At 41.7% G+C, this 17,554-nt stretch overlaps 2 protein-coding genes across 3 annotated transcripts; both read right to left on the bottom strand.

Annotated features, from left to right (window-relative positions):
* Positions 1–209: 209 nt before the first annotated feature.
* kat2b (K(lysine) acetyltransferase 2B) lies at positions 210–9,471 on the bottom strand. The gene is made up of 18 exons (XM_004548077.3): positions 8,717–9,471; positions 7,768–7,894; positions 7,528–7,673; positions 7,350–7,436; positions 7,067–7,248; positions 6,785–6,976; positions 6,514–6,617; positions 6,254–6,379; positions 5,368–5,501; positions 4,221–4,429; positions 4,001–4,127; positions 3,791–3,901; positions 3,554–3,697; positions 3,338–3,452; positions 2,369–2,399; positions 2,100–2,163; positions 1,924–2,008; positions 210–1,661 (listed from the first exon to the last, which is right to left on the bottom strand). The coding sequence occupies exons 1-18, from the start codon at positions 8,915–8,917 to the stop codon at positions 1,468–1,470; spliced, it is 2,379 nt and encodes a 792-aa protein (XP_004548134.1). The 5' UTR covers positions 8,918–9,471; the 3' UTR covers positions 210–1,467.
* Positions 9,472–9,557: 86 nt separating this feature from the next.
* On the bottom strand, positions 9,558–17,444 carry LOC101476881 (ras-related protein Rab-5A). Of its 2 annotated transcripts, none has more exons than XM_004548075.4 (6): positions 17,267–17,444; positions 13,823–14,043; positions 13,438–13,589; positions 13,200–13,322; positions 12,625–12,718; positions 9,558–12,197 (listed from the first exon to the last, which is right to left on the bottom strand). In XM_004548075.4, the coding sequence occupies exons 2-6, from the start codon at positions 13,986–13,988 to the stop codon at positions 12,082–12,084; spliced, it is 651 nt and encodes a 216-aa protein (XP_004548132.1). In that variant the 5' UTR covers positions 13,989–14,043; positions 17,267–17,444; the 3' UTR covers positions 9,558–12,081. The 2 variants fall into 2 exon arrangements, with proteins under 2 accessions (XP_004548132.1, XP_004548133.1); XM_004548076.4 differs by having other exon boundaries at positions 13,823–14,040.
* Between the last annotated feature and the right edge of the window lie 110 nt (positions 17,445–17,554).

Raw genomic sequence — 17,554 nt, 5'->3', positions numbered from 1 at the left:
ACAAATTTGGGCTTAACTCAATGAGGTCTGGACATCAGTTTTAGTGTTGTGTAGTTGCAAAGGAACACTGGCCATGCAAACCATTTATAGTCTGGTTCTCATCAAAGCCCTGTTTCGTTTTTTTGGGCCTGAGAAGCTCAGCTGTGTTTGCAGCTGAACCCAATTAAGGCTAGCAAGGTCTTTGTGTAGGAAAAAGTGCACACACGCAATTAGCCTCACTTCTGTTTTATTCAGTCTATAAAATAGGCTAATGCTATGTCACTGTAGAAAGCATGAAATTATCTCTCCAGACATTACAAAAGGTATTTTTTTTTCTAAAGCTTGAAAAGTACAAACACCTTTTTTACAAAACAGTAAAAGTACATAGTATTGCACAATCTTTTCGTTTATCTCCAAAGTATAAAGTTATCAATCTCCATCTGCCGGACAAAAATAAGAAATAATAAATTAAGAACTTGCCTTAAGTATCATTCTTCTAAATTACAGCACATAAATAAGAATATACTCTAGATAATTAAATTAGTCCTTAGTCAACAGTGTAATTTCTATGTAAAACAAATTCTAAAGGAAAGGAGATGCTCTCATTCATGTTAACTAATACTTGGAAAAATAAAAGTGCATTTTGATAGTCAAATTGCCCTACGTGACACAATAAAAGCAAAAGATTGGGTTTTTTTTGTTGTCCTTTTTCAGTTCTGGGAAAGAAAATATATGTTATATACACATTTAAAATGTACAGTGGGGTATAAGTGCATTAAAATCTGTACAAATTTAAAGTATGTATTCCTCTTTTGGCAGGATGAACTCTTCACAGACAAACTTTGACTTCATTAACGTCATGCGTGCTCACAAGAGTAGAGTTTTACAGACAGGAAAACTTGGACTCTCAGTCCCTTTTCTCACAGGTAACACTAATCTACCGCGCATGCGGCAATTCCTCATGACATCTCTACCTGAGTCAACTGAGAGGAGGAGGCAGACACAGAAAAGGCAGTATGAAAACAAAGATTAAGTAAGATGGGTGGTTAATCTCTGATCAGCTGTCATGATACAGTGCTTTCAGCACACAAACAACACCTGCTCTGCTTAATGTTTTACTACTGCTCTTCTTTTCTTTCCATGGGCCTCTGAGACACATGGTCAAATACAAAAACTACAATGCTTTTGTCTGGAAACGGAAACAGTCTTACAGTTCTTAAATGAGGCCTTCCCCTTGTGACCCATCTTTCAGGGTATTCTAAGCTACTGATTTATGGTCTAGGCCAGCAAGCATCAAACATTACAAAAGTGTTCATCCAAGACCCGTTTGCACCTTTTACATTAAGATATGTTTCTGAAACCTATCTACTCCAGAATCAGTAGTCGTGTCCTTTGCTTTGCTTGTCTTTTGCATTGTCTAAAACAATAGTTCATTGTCCCAGGACACCCTCATCCTTGTGCAGGTGAAGACAAATCTCTTCCTCTGGTTTACTTCTCAATTAGGCCCGCCTCTTTGATCTTAGTGTAGAAGAACTTCTCCAGTAGGTTCGCACACTTGTAGTACTCGCTCTCTGGAGGGTTGTATTCACGACAGTTTGTGAAAATTCGCTGCATGTCGGCCATAAAAAGCTTCCGTGTCGTGTAGTACCGGCTCTTTAGACGCTCGCTCATTGTCTTGAGGTCTGTAAAAATGTGAAATTTCAATTATGATACCTTTCAGTGGTTGGATGAGTATAGCATTTAACAAATAAACCCCACTTAGTTCATGCTTTAATGCCAGCTGAATAACAACAGTAAAAGATGTGGACTTTAATTAGAAATGATCTGCTGTCGTACCGCAAAACAATGTACAACTATGCAATGACTAGTGCAGACAATTAGTAATACACAAACTGTAACTCATCTCCTCCCCTTTAAGACAACTGTGCTTGTTAACACACGTACCCATGGGGAAGCGTATGACTTGGTAGTACCCAGGTGCTTCTGTTTTTTTCACAGGCTCCATAAAAGGCCAGGCATTCTGGTGACTCTAAAACACATAAAGCAGTCCTTTAAGAAAACTGTTTGTCTGTGTATGTGTGTGTCAGATGTAGACCACATTATACGTGTCTATCCCTCACCTTCACATGTTGGAGGATAGTTTTCAGAGTGCTATACAGTTGATCGGGGTCTTTCAGTTCTTTCCTGAAGAGTGAAAAATGGTAGAAAAAACGATATAAAACTGAGGCTAGCGAAGTGCTATTTCCAGATGTGCATGCGTGTTATTATTGCCTGCAAATTTTTGTCATAAATGAAGGCCAGAGACAATGTCTGACTGTATCATTGTTGACAAAAATGATCAAATATATAATGTGAATACATTAGCCAAATCATTAGTGGAGCATCTTACCCTTTGCCCACAGGCTTCCAGCCAGTTTCACCTGTTGATATAAATAAACTAATATTACACTCATACACCAGAATGGAGTCATTCTCTAGTCACTAGAGGAAGAATAGGTCAGCAACTTCCGTGTAACCACAAAAAAATGCTGGCTGGCGAATGATTGTGCAGAATTTTTTTTGGAAGTAGTTGGATGACCAATTAGTTACGCAGAGGTTGAGCGTGTTGCACTCTAAACCTGGCAAAAGTCTGCAACGAATTCCCATTTAATTGGAAAAAAGATAGACTCTAAACAACTTGCAGTCAGTCTTTGCAATAGCAGACATGATGCTGACTCAGTCTTATTGCTGATTTCTCACTGTCCTGACACACCAATGTTTCTATAGAGATGTTAGCTGACTGGAAGTGGTTTACAATCTGGTTCCCTTCTTCAAAGCAACCACTTCAAAGGCAGGCACATAGCGAGCTGAGTGCAATAATTTTGGTTGCCCTGCAGTCTCCAACCACTGTTTTTCTTGTGTGACATTGCAATTACTGCTTGTCTTGTTGCCACAAAACAAATTCAAAAAAATTCATCATAATTCTTGCATTCACGTGCAACCTGCTCTAGTCCTTGGCTGGTAGCCATACATACGGAAAATAACCACCCATCCAGATTTCATAGAGAACAGCCTTTAAATCCGAAAAGTATTTGATTAATTAGCTTTTAGTTCTGCCTAACCTGTCACTCCGAGGAAATTAACAAGGTTGATGGTGATTATAGAGGTAGATGTACGATAAAGCCCATAAAAACCCAGTAGATAATATAACCAATAAGTTGGACAGCTTAATTGCACAGGATGTATGTGGTAAGTGGCCTACTTTCCTCAGCATTAATGCTGTAATGGCAATCATTACTTTTTAATGCCAATAATCTTGTAATGTATCAAGCTACTTTTAAAAGCCAAGGTTACCCAACACTGAAAAAGAATAACATACGTATGCCAGGAATGCTCTCAATGGGAATCTGCCGGACTCCATCCTTAAAACAGGACAGCCCTGGATAGACTTTTCTGATCTGAGCCTGTTTCCTCTCAATCAGCTTCTTGATTATCTGAAGGCAACAAATGAGAAAAAAATCTTAGTTGAGGGGACAGAAAGAAGCATTTAGATCAATAAAATATTAAAGAGTTCATTTAAAAGTCACCCACACACCTCTTTCTGCTTCTTGATGATGACAGAGAACTCTGTGTAGGGGATGCTGGGGTTGAGCTCACAGCCCATGAGTGTGGCTCCTTCATAATCCTTGATGTAGCCCACATACTTGGACTTGGGAACCTTTATGTCTTTTGAGAAACCCTGATAAGGAGGAAGTAATAATTTATCCTGGAGCTGCCACGCACTGCCTCTATTTATTATATTATTGTTACTAATGGCCGTTATTAATGTTACCTGTTTCTTAAAGTACCCAATGGCGTATTCATCAGCGTAAGTGAGAAAATTGAGGATTTCATGCTTTATGTGATATTCTTTCAGGTGGTTCATCAAATGTGTTCCATAACCCTGCAACCACACAGTCAGACCAGGAAAGGGTTAGAGCCGGCCATCCAGATATCACTGAATACCCACCAAGCTGAGAAATAAAGCTGGGCACGCTCTCACCTTGACCTGCTCATTGGAGGTGACGGCACAGAAGACAATCTCTGTGAAGCCTTGCGATGGAAACATCCGGAAACAGATCCCTCCGATCACTCTCCCGTCCTTGATCAGGGACAGCGTTTTGTGTTTCCTACCAGAAAAAAAGATGAATTTTACAGAGGGAATCTGCTTCTCTATAACCCTCTGAACTTAAGGTGGGACGATGAGGCAGAGTTACACTCACGGATCGAACACCAGCCGCGTGATGTACTCCTTGGGCATGCGGGGAAGCTGATGGGAGAACACGTTCTGAAGGCCGACGAGCCACATCAAGATCCTCTTGTTGGGCTTCTGGTTTAGGGAGTTCCCAATGACGTGGAATTCAATCACGCCCCTGCGCTCCTCCAGGCGGGCGGCTTCGTCACGTGCAGAGTGAGCTGATAGCAGGCTAGTCTGCACAGACAGGAAGGTATCAAATAAATCATGGTCCAAAATTTGCTGTGATGTGCAGAGGACTTGAACATTTTGTGCAGGGACAATTAACCTACGACTAAAAAAAATAAATGAAGTGCTATACAGACACATTATGGCAGCTTGGAAGGAGATTAAGACCAATTACCATGAGATCTGACACTGACAGGAAAATGATTAGGCTGGAAGGATGAGAAGATTTACAATTATCTAATGACTTTAATTCTTTTTACTCTTGTTATAAACTGTCAGCCTGGAAAATCTGATAGAGGCTGTGGGTCTGGATGGTATCTGTGAAGATTACATAACTGCCCTTTGCAAATCTGCAGTGCCTTCTTATTTCTCTTAAAAATCCAAGACTTGAGTCAGATTGAAAAGCATCGCAGGTGATGCCAGTTTCAAAATAAACTAGGAGTAACCCCAAAACAACTGAAGAAGAGAGCACGGGCCATTTCCGTTTATCTTCACTTGATTTACAGATGTGAGACGTCTTGACTGACAGAAAGGTTTCAAGAAAACAGCTGTGTATCAGAAGCTGGAGTGATATGCGCTGGTGTGTCTTCTCACTTTTACTTTTTGTCACATACAGCAACAGTGTAAAAAGGGCCGTTATCTTATCCCACTCATAGATGACACCGCGCCGCAGTGATTGGCTCAGATTTCATATGAAGCTCGCGATTAAGTTTTCGACATGGCAAAGATAACATAACAGGGAGCGTTATACAAGAAGAGGAAGTGGAAATCATCAGGCCTCACAAGCACTCGGATACAGTTTCTGACAAACAGCTTATAAGTGGGCTATAATTATAGAAATGATAGAATTTTAGCCCAAATTACTACTTATCATACTTATCATATGAAGATTAAATTCACTTCCAACTAATTGGGCTCCATGCTGTGACTAAACAATAATGGGTTACCTCTGGAATGGCAGCAGGATCAGCGATAGTCGCCATGACTTCATTGATGAGGTCCATGGGGATGTCACCAACCACCCTGGGTCTCTTGTTTTCCTCATGGGAAAGGGGCTCAGAAGGTTTACGCTTTTCTCCAGCTGGGGAGTGTACACAGAGGAAAGCTCTCATTACTCAAGGGGCTTTATGTTGTAAGGTAAAAACAATATTAGAGAAAAAACCCCAACAATCAGACGACCCCCTCTGAGCAAGCACTTGGCAACAGTGGGATAGAAAAACTCCCTTTTAGCAGGAAGAAAGCTCCAACAGAACCAGGCTGTGGGAGAGGCAACCATCTGTTGTTACTGGCGTTAGAGGGAAAAAGAAGAAAGCAGGTGGAGACAGAAATCCTGGAAACTGGTTCTACAGAATGAGATGTTTGAAAGCTGAAGCCTCTGCCTCCCATTCTACTTTTAAATATCCTAGGACCCACAAGTTAATCTGCAGTCTGAGAGCAAAGTGCTCTGTTGGGGTGATGTGGTACTGTTGGTATGGTTGGTAAACAAGTGACGGACATCTGAAGTCTACTATCTTCAGTCTTCATTTTAAACCTATATGTACTTTGTTTGTTAGAAGCAGCTCTGGGGTTTACTTCACCTTCATGTGATGACAGATCTTAGAGGCAGCATTTAAAACAGGGTTACACTAAAAGCATAAAAATCTCCAAAACTAGAAACGATCTTAAAGGACGGCTGACTTGAGTCATTTTGCTGTAAAGTAGAAACCGTTCCACTTTTAAATGTGTAAAACAAGGCTGACTTTACTCAGGTCCACACTTTTTGTTGTTGTACTGTTACGCAATAAGTTGGCTTAACTGAAACCTCGTGAGTAATAACAGGCTTGTCAGCAATACCTGGGTTTGGCTCCAGTACAGAAGCTGCCTTCCTGGCAGGACTGACACTGCCGCAGGTGGACGGGTCCACTGATACGGGACTGGTGCTGTAGTACAGCGGCCTGGCCACTGAAGCAGCACTTATAACTACACAAAAAAAAAAAAAAAAAACCACAGAGGAAATTGAATTTATTCAGTCATAGGCTTTAACCTTTTCATAAAAAAAAACAAGTGTCATCTTGAGAGGCGTTTCGGCGAGGGTGTGTGGGAGGGCGTGTCACCTGTGTGGATAGGAATCTGCCCTCCCGCTGCCCCTGCCAAGAAGTCTTGGCTCCAGATTGGAGAGTTATGACTGTAAACCTCCTCCTCCAGCATTGACAAGAACCTGAGCAGAGAAATCACAACAACTACTTAACTATATTAAAACAAGCAGTCAACTTTACATAAGTGGCTACGGTCTGGTTTCATACTGAGGATGTGAAGCACATCCCAGAGTGTAGCTACTTGAAGGCCTGTGTGGCTAACTGCATGTGAGCCTTCTGTATCTCTTACTTGGGAAAGTGTGTAAGAATGAGTGTGCGTTTCTCAGGAGGGAGCTTGTCCTTCTCCTGTCTGGCCTGCTCCAGCAGCTGTTTCCTCATCACAGTGAAGACAGAACGCAAAAGCGTCCGCCCAAAGATCTGAGTGGTCTCGTAGCGGGGCAGGCTGTCACAGAACTGAGGAACATTGCAGTAGCAGAGCCATCTGGAACAAGCATATCCCATAATTATCTTACAGCTTGTAACTGTACTGGTGCAGGAAAGGCAGGCACAAGATATCTGTCTACTCTGCTACCTAGTGTAGTTGACTTTGTATCCAGCTGCGTCGTCATTGGGCACCCTTTGGCGTCTTTGAGAGGGCGTTTCCAACTGCCAGTAGTTGATCTGGTTGAGAAACATCTTAGCCAGCTCCATAATGGTTTGGCGTTCTTTAGATGGCAGGTGGCTGAATTTGTACTGGACAAAATTGTTCACCCCCTATTTCAGAAACGTGGAGTAAAAGAAAGAACAAATATATCAAAAGTAAGATAAAGATCAGAGGATGAAAGAGTCTGTGCAGTGGAGACTTATTTCTCTACCTGCTCGATGCTGGGCTTTTCAAACGGCGGACTCTCCTGTGCTTCTAACATTGGTTTACCCATCTGTAGGATGGACTTCCTCAGCAGCTGACAATGGAAAAAGATGGCGTTTGTTTAAAGCGAGCGAGATCTGAAAACTCTACCTTGCTTCAAATCGAGTGTAAAGCAATAAAATTACTTTGAAGAGGGAAAAGTAGACTTGTTTAGTGTCAGCATCCTCCTCTTTGTGAATGCACGTGTACAGATACTCCACATCCAGAACAATGCCAAGAAGCCTGTTCATTTCCTCCTCTGAAACATTTTCTAGATGGGTCACATGATCACCTGGAAAGAAGAAATAAGCCAATGAAATTCATCTAGCTTACCCTTCTTGGTATTATTTTCTGATGCAGCTTCTCTGGTGGGCATGCCGACTTACCCAAAGTGTGAGAGCAGCTCCGACAGGGCTCCTGGAGGTTGACTGCGTTGGACTGCTGCTCTGTTTGAGGAGGTGTAGGAGGGGGGTTCTGACTTTTCCAGCCATTACACTTACAGGCTCCTTCAGCCTGCGATAAATAGAGGTTAAATGAGTACAAGCAGGCACAAAGACGATATTAAAAGCAGCAAATGAGCAATAAATGGGGGCAGATTACATAGAACAATTAAGGAAAACCATTCAACTTGTTAAGTTTTGCTTTTTTATTACATAAATATCTTAAAAGCTTTTCCAGGCTCTCTCAGGTTAAACGAGAGATGTTATGCCCGACTTTCTACAGTAACAGGGGGCGGGGACATGATCAGCTGAAGGTGCTGTTCTGAGCATGCGCCCTGAAACAACAACAAACTCCGCCCCCGCCAGCAGCTGTCACCCTGTCAAAACAAAGACCCCGTCCCTCTCTGCGGATCATACGCTGCATAAGCCCAATAAACTCCTCTCTGTTTACCCCCCCTGCTATGACGGTCTCGTGCACGACCACACACACGCACACAAACACACACGCGTATCCAGACCTTGTGCACACAGCCAGCTACTCCCAAAACCAGCGTCAAGCCAATGTTTACGTTCACCAACCCCCCACCTTGACAGAAGCAGTAACACTGTAACAGGCTGCAGCTGCAAGGCCCCTGCTGAAAAGTCCAGATGTAAAAAAAGCCCCTCCAAAACACTTAATGTGTCAGGATTTTATTTTTTTAGTATTACCTCTTTAGTAACTGGTTCATGCATGCAAAAGAAAAAACACAAGAAACTCAAGTGCGGCAATGGCTTCCTTTGCTGTGCTTGCATTTTGAAAACTATTGCAACCAAGCCCAGGAAATGCAGCACACTTTAAGTATGAGCCCCGAAAACTACCCCGCTTTAAAGCCCTGCTTTTGCAGATGTGGCATACTTTGCAGGATGAATACACTCCGAGTTTTTCCAGTTTCTTGGGCCGAGGCGAGGAGCGTAGTTGTGCCTTCTTCACGGCGATACGTGCGGATCCTCTAGCGGCGCCTGAGCCCTCCGTGCCTCCGGCTCCAGGAGCGGCCGGAACCAGGCCCGCGGCTCCGATGGCCGGCGAACCTTGCTGAATCCCAGCGCTGTCGGCCATGATTCCCACCGAAACCCGAAGGGACCGCCAGCCCGGGGAATATTCGCTGCGCCGTCCGCTCTATTCCACAAACGGAGGATCAGACATGGCGCTCATCCTTATTTTCAATTTCTCGCTGTAGGCCCATTTTCCTCCGCTAGGGGACCTTCATGGGATAGGCCAACTCCACAACAATTCAAAGAGGAGAGGTCACAAAATGCAACCATTTATAGCAAAATTTCAAGGTCAAACGTGGTGGGAGCGGAAAAAAAAAGCGGATCCATACTTTCAGTCAGGCACAGGTGACTTCCAAGACTATACTGAAAAATTACTGAAATTAATAGCAACACCATTTAGAAATATATTTATAGACCCTTAAAAATATTTTCACATCATATCAGTGAACATGTGGAAATGTCTTAAGTATGCTCACCCAAACAACAACAATAAAAAAAAGGTTAAAGTTCAGGATTGATGATGATTAGAAGCTTTCATCAGTTTCATGATGAGTATGAGGGAAGTAAAAGTGTGGGTCATAACCTCCAGAGGACAAAACAAACAGATATATAGAGTAGTAGACAAAAAGTAAAAAAAATAAAATAAAAAAAGCTATTGAGGCCCAGAGGAAATAAAGGCACGCACATGCATGCACACCGCCTGATTACAATAATAAATGATCAAATTTATTTCAGTATTTATTTGGTCATTACATAACAGTACTGTAAAATGCTTGCATTTAAATGTTTCTGGCTGCAAATAAGTGTTCACTGCAAAACAAAAAAAATTAAAAAAAAATTACAATTTGCATCCTTATTATGTGTTAAATCATCTATTCATAAACCGCCATTGTGCCAGCTGATAGTTGTTTTACTGTTCCTACAATTATCGTCACAATGTTAGCGAGATGTAGTAGGACAGACAGAGGAAAGCTCAAAAACTGTGCAGCGTGGTGTCCGACTCCTCTGGAGTTTTACAACCTGTGCCTCTGAAAGCTCACGTCTACTTACAGGGAGGAGTAGGAGGAGGAATAGTTCTGGACAAGGCATAGACAAGAAAAAAATGGAGAAGTGTAAAGTAAAGAGATAATCTTAAAAAACAAAAAAACAAAACATGTTTGGATATATTTTTTATGACAGAAATATACAAGACAGATGACTAAATAAATGCAATTTCATTTTTTTGTTGTTGTTAATAAACACTAGATACATTTATAAAGACCACCACTGATTATAATTTAACCATTTATATGTGTAAAAAAAAAAAAAAAAAAAAGACAAAGAAAAAAAGGAACAGCAACAAAACTCCAAACCCAGATTGTAGCTGTTTTTTTTCCCCTTCCTGCTAACTGTACACTTTTTTATGATTATCTAGACAACTCCCTAGCAAGCATTAGTCCTGTCACTGGTAAATTGAAAAAGGTAGACTACACTGCAACACCTTATTTACAGTATATTATTTATATATTTATATTTATATATTTATATATATATATATATATATTTATATATCACACTGGCTGAAATCATGACAAGATATATTCATGAACATCATTAGTGCAAGGCATGAGTAAGACAGACCTGTAAAAAGAGTTATTTACTAAAAGTACTCTGTATGTGTGTGTGCGCATGTGTGTGTAACAATTAGGGGGGGCTGTGTGTCGGTGGGACAGAGTGTGTGCTTGACAAAGGTGTGGATGATGTGTAACAGACTGTGTGTATGTTCATGTACAGTGATGTTTAGGTCTTACAGGGAATAGGGGAAGGTGGGGAGGGAGACGACAAGTCAGTGGCGTGTGTGTGTTTAATTGTGGAAATGTGTGTTAAAAAAAAGCCAAAAACAACAAAACACACGGATAAATGCGTGTGAATAAGTCGAAGGATGTAATCTGTCACCAGACAGCAAACCCGGGCCGGGCTTTGTACAGAATGACACACCGCCGTGTCTAAAGCACTTTCTAATCAAGAGAAGATGTCAAACATTTATGATTCCGATATTAATTAAGAAGCAACTTTACATATTGCAACTCCCCACTCACTGCTATCACCTTCGATTTACCCCCAGTGCAAACCCAGCAGTCGAGCAACATTGACACAATGGAAAAAGTAACCGCACAAGAATAAATCGTTGAAAAACAGAAACCCAAGAGACCGCAGTATGACAACAAAAGGGTGGTCTACACAAGGTTTATGGACGGACACATCATGAAGTGGGCAGTTGGTGACACTGACGTGTACCGTAGAGGCCTCTGCGCTGTGTTTATAGACACAAGGGGATTTGCTGCGCAGCACTGGTCCTTGCAGACAACTCACAGAGTAAATACTGTGAAACATTGCACAATGCCACGAAGGACAGCTAGGAGCAGGCACGGGCCCAGAATGGAGACAAGGTGGTGTGAGAAGCTATGCACTAGTGCTACGTTGGGTTTAATGGAGGGAGTGGGGTTATAAGGACCAACTATTCTCCCCCCCCTCCCAGCTACGAGATAAAGGGCCCTAGAAACAACAAGAGAGACAGAATCTACAATTTCTCTCTGCCCCCTCCACCTTTCCTCTTTCTGAGATTAACAAGAACACACTCCTCCAACCAACTTTTTCTGCTCTACTGCAGATTGAATGTGTAACTCTTTAACTTTTAGGCCGCCTAAATATGCTAGCATGTGCATCCACAAGTTTGACAAAATTACAGTAAACAATAATCAACAAAGTTATAAAAAAATTGAACAAAAACAGAAGACTGGTATTAGAAATGCAACATTAAAGACTTAAGCTATCCCAGAAAAGAGAAGTGATCACTTCCTCCAGATGAAACTCATGTCTACACGGTGTAAAGATGATGACAACGCAAGGAAGGGTGCTCTAATGTTTCTAATACCTGCGATCACTGATCTATCAATAATACGATAGATGTAACAAGCTCGATGGCAGAAAGTAAGACAAAGTGGTTAGGAGGCTTCCCCGGGTAGCAGCAGAACCATAATGGAGGAAAAGAGGCAGAACCGCAAAGAAAGATCAGTGTGATGGCAATGAATTTGTTAAAAGTGGACGAGTGGGGTGGCGAGTGCAGGGCATATTTTCTTGTTTCAGAGAGTAGGTGACACATTGCATTAGTAACTGCAGTGGCATTTGGGGCATTGACCACATTAGTTACTGCCATACAGGTTGGTAGGGAGGAGGGTGTTCTTCATGTTAGTTACTGCAGCATGGAGCCTTGGCTGGCTGGGCAGCTTCTGTCAGGTCCACTCCCCGGCTGCGCCCAGTGTTTGCTCCTGCAGTCTGAGGCTCATTTTTTGGCAATCTCTTTGCTGGAAGAAATCAAAACAAACAAACAAACAAACAAACAAATAAATAATACAACGATTTTCAGAAAAGAGAAGCTACAAATGATAAAAAAAAAAATCATTAACAAACACATCAATCATGCTAGTTTGACCTTGTCCTCCAGTTAATTTTTAACTTGCATTTTAAGCAGGAACTGAAACCTCTTAGGAATTTGTGATTGTCCAAGCCTAACAGCAGCTTTGTAAACCTTGTGTACTTTTCAGCAGAAGAAAACTGGAGCTACAGTAGAAAGCCCAGGGTAGCAGAGAACATGCAAACTCCACACAGAAGGAGCCCTAAACTGGGCTTCAAGCCATCACCTTCTTGCTATGAGGGAACAGTTCTAACTCCGAATAATAGAAATATGCAGAAAAACAAATATCTACAAATTGAGTCCTAAAAGTTACCCACCAATGGCCATAAATATCTCATTCACATTCATAGACGTCTTGGCCGATGTCTCCATGAAAAGTAAGCTGTTGTCATCTGCGTATGATTGGGCGTCCTGTTGACACAGTGTAAACAAACGAATTTTTAATACAGCCTCCAACACGCATTTCTTCAGGCATAAGAGAAACACAATTAGGGGATAATTAAAAACGGAAGTCATGGCTCTAGAATACAGCGTCTGCTAGGAACGTGATCACCCATCCACCTATTTTCCTCCCCTCATCCAACTCAGTTTTGCGGTGGGATTGGAGACGGGTTGCCAACCTGTCGCAGGGCTAACAGAGAGGTACAGACAGCCATTCACACCATAGTCACACCTATGAGAGATTTAGAATCACCAATTAAATAACTGTACTAACTACATGTGCTCGGACTGTGGGAGGAAGCTGGAGTATACGGAGATAAACCACGCAGACACAGGGAGAACATGCAAACTCCACACATAAAGGTCACAGAAAAATTAGATTAAAAAATAATAATAATAATTGTAAAATCATGAAAGCCTAAGACACAGTCTAAGGTTTGTCTAGACTGACCTGGAAGTCCACAGCTCTTTTGTTAGCCAGGTCAGCTTTGTTTCCTGACAGAGCGATGACTATATTAGGGCTAGCTTGTCGTTGTAGCTCCTTCACCCAGTTCTTGGCCCGTGCAAAGGACTCCTGAAATAAAAATGAAGACACGGTACCACTTGTCAACATCTAATGCTACTTTCATGTTTTAACTTGCTCTACAAGTGCTCTGGAAGGCCTGGGTCTTAGTCGAGGATGAACGTGCCTCGTTTGTGATGTCGTAGACCACAATGGCAGCTTGTGCTCCTCTGTAATACATTGGTGCCAAACTGTGGTAACGCTCCTGGCCTGCAGTGTCCCAGATTTCAAATTTCACTGTTGTATCATCAAGACACACTGTTTGGGTTAGGAAGGCCGCTGTGGAGATAGGAAGAGACGAGTCGTTTTTGCGTGATCATTAACGACACCAAAACTATATCTTTACGAGGTCATATAAACAGCTGATAAATGTGTCAACACAAAAGCATCAGTATTCTGAATGGGGACTTCTCAGGAAAACAAACTAACAAAACAAACAACAACAACAAAAAAAAAAACCAACAGAACTGCCAGGTTGTCAGAAACATCCTGATTTGATGACATGACCTTACCTCCTATTGTGCTTTCCTGGAATTCATGGAACTGGCCCTTGACAAAGCGAAGCACTAAGCTGGACTTCCCCACAGCCGATTCACCCAACAGCACCAGCTTAAACTGACAGATCTTATTCCCTGCATTTGGTCCATTGGGTCTCGTAGCTCCTCCTCGATTGGCCATGACCTAGTCAGATCCCAGGTGTCCTGTGTGCCGAACCTCACTGTCGGGACTTCTGCTGCAGGAAGCACGAGAACAAACATGTTCACAGAGTAAAAACAGATATTAAACTCTAAGAGATTTGTAATTTCTTTTCCCTTCAAATGCAGTTTAACAAGTCATAACAGGAACGGAACAGTTATTTTTGTATAGATTACAGTCTGACATTTAAGACAAATGAGCATTACTCATATATTCAAATCATGCAACAAATTTATAAATATAAGATCAGCTTCCTCTGAAAATCATTATAAAATTACAAATCTTATGAAAACTAGAATCCGACTAATGAATAGGCTACTAGAAAAAAGTAACTAAATTAGGCAATCTTTTGACATTTTGACTGGGACATAAAGGTCAATGAAAGTTCCTCAGAGCAGACTACATACAAAAAATGATACATCTCTTACTCATACTTGCACACATCAAAGTCAAGCATGCACCCACTGGTATCACTTCAATTTGTTGTGAATTAAGAAGGTTTTCACACACAGAGTGTTTCAAAGAAACAGGTGGTTTTCACACTGCAGTTTAGGCAACATGAAGAAATTTATGTGATCAATAAATTCAAATATAATTCATATACAGTGCATTGAAAATGATAGCCTGTATCAATTAGCTATCTTTTTTATCTGCAAATTATGGCTGTAAATGCAATTTTATAACGCTAATAACTGAATTATTCTGTGAACATTTCAAGTCAGTAAAAATAACATGCGAGCATTTCAAACACACAAAGGCCTGTTCTGAATGCATGTGCAATTTTTGACAGGGGATGCAGAAATTTCAGACACTTCTTCATGAATGTAACTTACAGTAACACCAGGAAAAGGAAGCCTTGTCATGAACTACAACAGTGATTCATGGCAAACTCGAAAGAGAGCCGGGGAAAGACCCACCCACATTACACAAGTGTGGTACAACTGCGAGAACCATTGCATGCATGCATACCATGCGTGCATGTAGTGCTTACTAACTTATTTGGGAATGAACAGCTCAGAATTTCTAAAAAACACAGACGGCTGTTGTAAGGAGATAATCACGGCTTATGTCTGGCCTCACAGGGTGAATTTAGTGGAATCTTGTGCCTGATCAAAAACTGGCCTTTCGCCTCGCATCAAACTCACATATATGGTGCAGTGCAATAAAGCACAAAGCAACCTTTGTTAACCACACAAGTCACACTCTGTTGAGGAGAGGCATTAATCTGTGGTGGCTGTAGCCTCAATGGCAGTTTATGAAGATGTTGTACTGAATTATAGTATACTGTAAGGTAGCAGTACGTAATAGCATACGACACATTTGAGTGTCTGTGGCTTGAAAGGTTGATGGATAGATTCCCCGGCTACTCTAGACTGCATGCTGAAGTATCCTTGGGGAAAGCACTGAACCCTGAGTCGCCTGCAATCCATGCATTGTGAGCTAGAGTGCATGCAAATGATAGAAAAGGCGCTATGGTAAAGAAAAAAAAGCACTTGCATGCATTTATGTGTGATGGGATGAACGAGTAGTAGTAGCTGTGACTGCTCCAAGAAGAAAAGTGCTACTTAATTATATAAGTTAAGAGTTAACATGTGCTTATAATCTGCAAGATAACTAAGAGGATACAGCTATGAATGTACTCTGAACAAAATTGCAAAAATAGGCAAGTCAGTCTATAAAGTAACTGTGCCAGGACTGCTTAAATGCAAATGCAACAGAGCAAATAAAAAAAAATGTCTGCCATTACAAATGTGCGATTCACTTTTTATCTCCATATTTTTGCCTCCAAATCACTGTCATCATCACCCTAACTTCTTCTTTCAGTGTCCCCTTCTTGCCTAAAAACTACAGTCGACTGGGACTTTGTGGTTATTGCCCCTAAGCGCATGGGGACTGGTTCAACAACTGATGATTTTAGATCTAATGACATACCTGTTTTAGCTGCTTTTAGTTTAGCCTCAGGTCCGTCAGTGTTTGGTCAAACACACTGTAAATGTTTTGTACTACTGTTTTACTTGACTGTTTAGCATTGGTAGAATGCAGCTGTTTTCTGATTTCTTTTCTTAAATATTATATTTTATTATGTTCCCTGTTTATGTAAGCTCCATGTTTGTAATTGGGTTCTTGAGACGTGGATTACAAAATGAGTGTGCCTGTACTGCACTTATGGTCAACTCCAGTCATTTCAAAATGAGCTCTATAAATAGCATTTACTTTTTTCACACACACTATAAACCTGTGCGTCACTAGCCCACATCTGTGGCAAACCGTTCTTACTTGTGTCGCAACACTAAAGGCTGAAGGCATTCATATAACAGAGTTTATTAAGGTAAAGATAACAGCCACCAGATTTCTGGGTCTATTTCAAATAAAGAGCTTTGGGGAAACGAGTCAATAAATTGACCGGCGAGGTCATGCCAAAACATTTCAACCTTATCTCAATCGACTTATCCTTGAGACGAAGTCTTGAAGACGCGCAGCAAGAAAACAAACAAGCTCCAGGAACTGGAATGAGAACAGTGACTGTATTTACCCACACTCATGACACGATTTGTCAACAAACGCTGCGCATTACATGACTACGACGTGCATATTTGGCTTGAACCCTCGATACTTAGTTGACTATAAACACACTCGCTCTATGTTAGCAGTGGCTATCGGTCTGTTTTGATGTTAGAGGGGGCCGCCATTTTCCCCAAAGTGTTTTTGTTCTCTAGCTTGTTAGCGTTTATGCTGTTAGCAAAGCTTAGCATTCCTAGCTGTCTGGTGTCATTAGTCTCCCGACTGCTGTAAGGACATAAAAACAACACGACAGCTATCTGCATAAAACTAACGCCATTGTTTTTTTCTTTCGAATTGAAACCCTGATTGCCGGTGCTGTTTAGCTAATGTTGATTCAAGGGGAATAGCTGAGCCCCTCAATTAACAAACACTAACGTTAGCTTGCTGTCACTGTTAGCATTACACCCACTGAACCCAGTCCACCTATTAGCAAAGTCACTGTAAGCCTGCCATGCTACCTGCTATACAAGACATTATAAGCTTTTTGCTATTGGTATACAAGAGAACAAGCGGACTCGACAGGACAAAGGCCCGCATTTCTGCATCCCCCATGCCACCAAACACCATCGACATTAGCTGCACTTAGCTAGCGACATAGCTAGCTAACGAAGTCACCGATGACAACTAAACAAACGGCGGCGTCATGTCACCGAGCCAGCTGCAAACCACAACTCGTAGATTCGTGACAAGTACGTTACCCGAGAGCCAGGCGATGTACAACTTTAAATAGCACCGCTGCAGTTCGCACACAGAACCCGGGACACTGTGATGAGCTGGTGTCAGGGGAGGGGGGGACCGAGAAAACAATTTCAACAATCCTGTCACGTCTCCTCCTTTCTTTCTTCTCGCAACTTCCCCTTAGAACCAAAACACAAACAAGCTCTTCCGCTCCCCGTGCCACGTCACACGACACGCCCGCTAACAGGCAAAATTTGATTGACTGTATATTATGATCAGCTCTCGATATCTGTTTTTAATGAGATACA

Source organism: Maylandia zebra, linkage group LG22 (genome assembly GCF_041146795.1).
Source record: "Maylandia zebra isolate NMK-2024a linkage group LG22, Mzebra_GT3a, whole genome shotgun sequence".
Lineage (NCBI taxonomy): Eukaryota > Metazoa > Chordata > Actinopteri > Cichliformes > Cichlidae > Maylandia > Maylandia zebra.
Note: the sequence above shows the minus strand (reverse complement) of the source record. Positions and strands in the feature narration are given on the sequence as shown.

What these genes read in the sequence shown, in the direction of transcription:
- LOC101476881 (XM_004548075.4), bottom strand. Translation starts at nt 13,988, where the DNA reads ATGGCCAATCGAGGAGGAGCTACGAGACCCAATGGACCAAATGCAGGG. An exon ending in CCAGGAAAGCACAATAGGAG is followed by an intron (nt 13,590 to 13,822) that starts GTAAGGTCATGT and finishes CTATCTCCACAG; the next exon opens with CGGCCTTCCTAACCCAAACA. An exon ending in TGAGATATTTATGGCCATTG is followed by an intron (nt 12,198 to 12,624) that starts GTGGGTAACTTT and finishes GATTTCTTCCAG; the next exon opens with CAAAGAGATTGCCAAAAAAT.
- kat2b (XM_004548077.3), bottom strand. Translation starts at nt 8,917, where the DNA reads ATGGCCGACAGCGCTGGGATTCAGCAAGGTTCGCCGGCCATCGGAGCC. An exon ending in ACGCGGCTGGTGTTCGATCC is followed by an intron (nt 4,128 to 4,220) that starts GTGAGTGTAACT and finishes TTTTTCTGGTAG; the next exon opens with GAAACACAAAACGCTGTCCC. An exon ending in TTGGGTACTTTAAGAAACAG is followed by an intron (nt 3,698 to 3,790) that starts GTAACATTAATA and finishes CCTCCTTATCAG; the next exon opens with GGTTTCTCAAAAGACATAAA.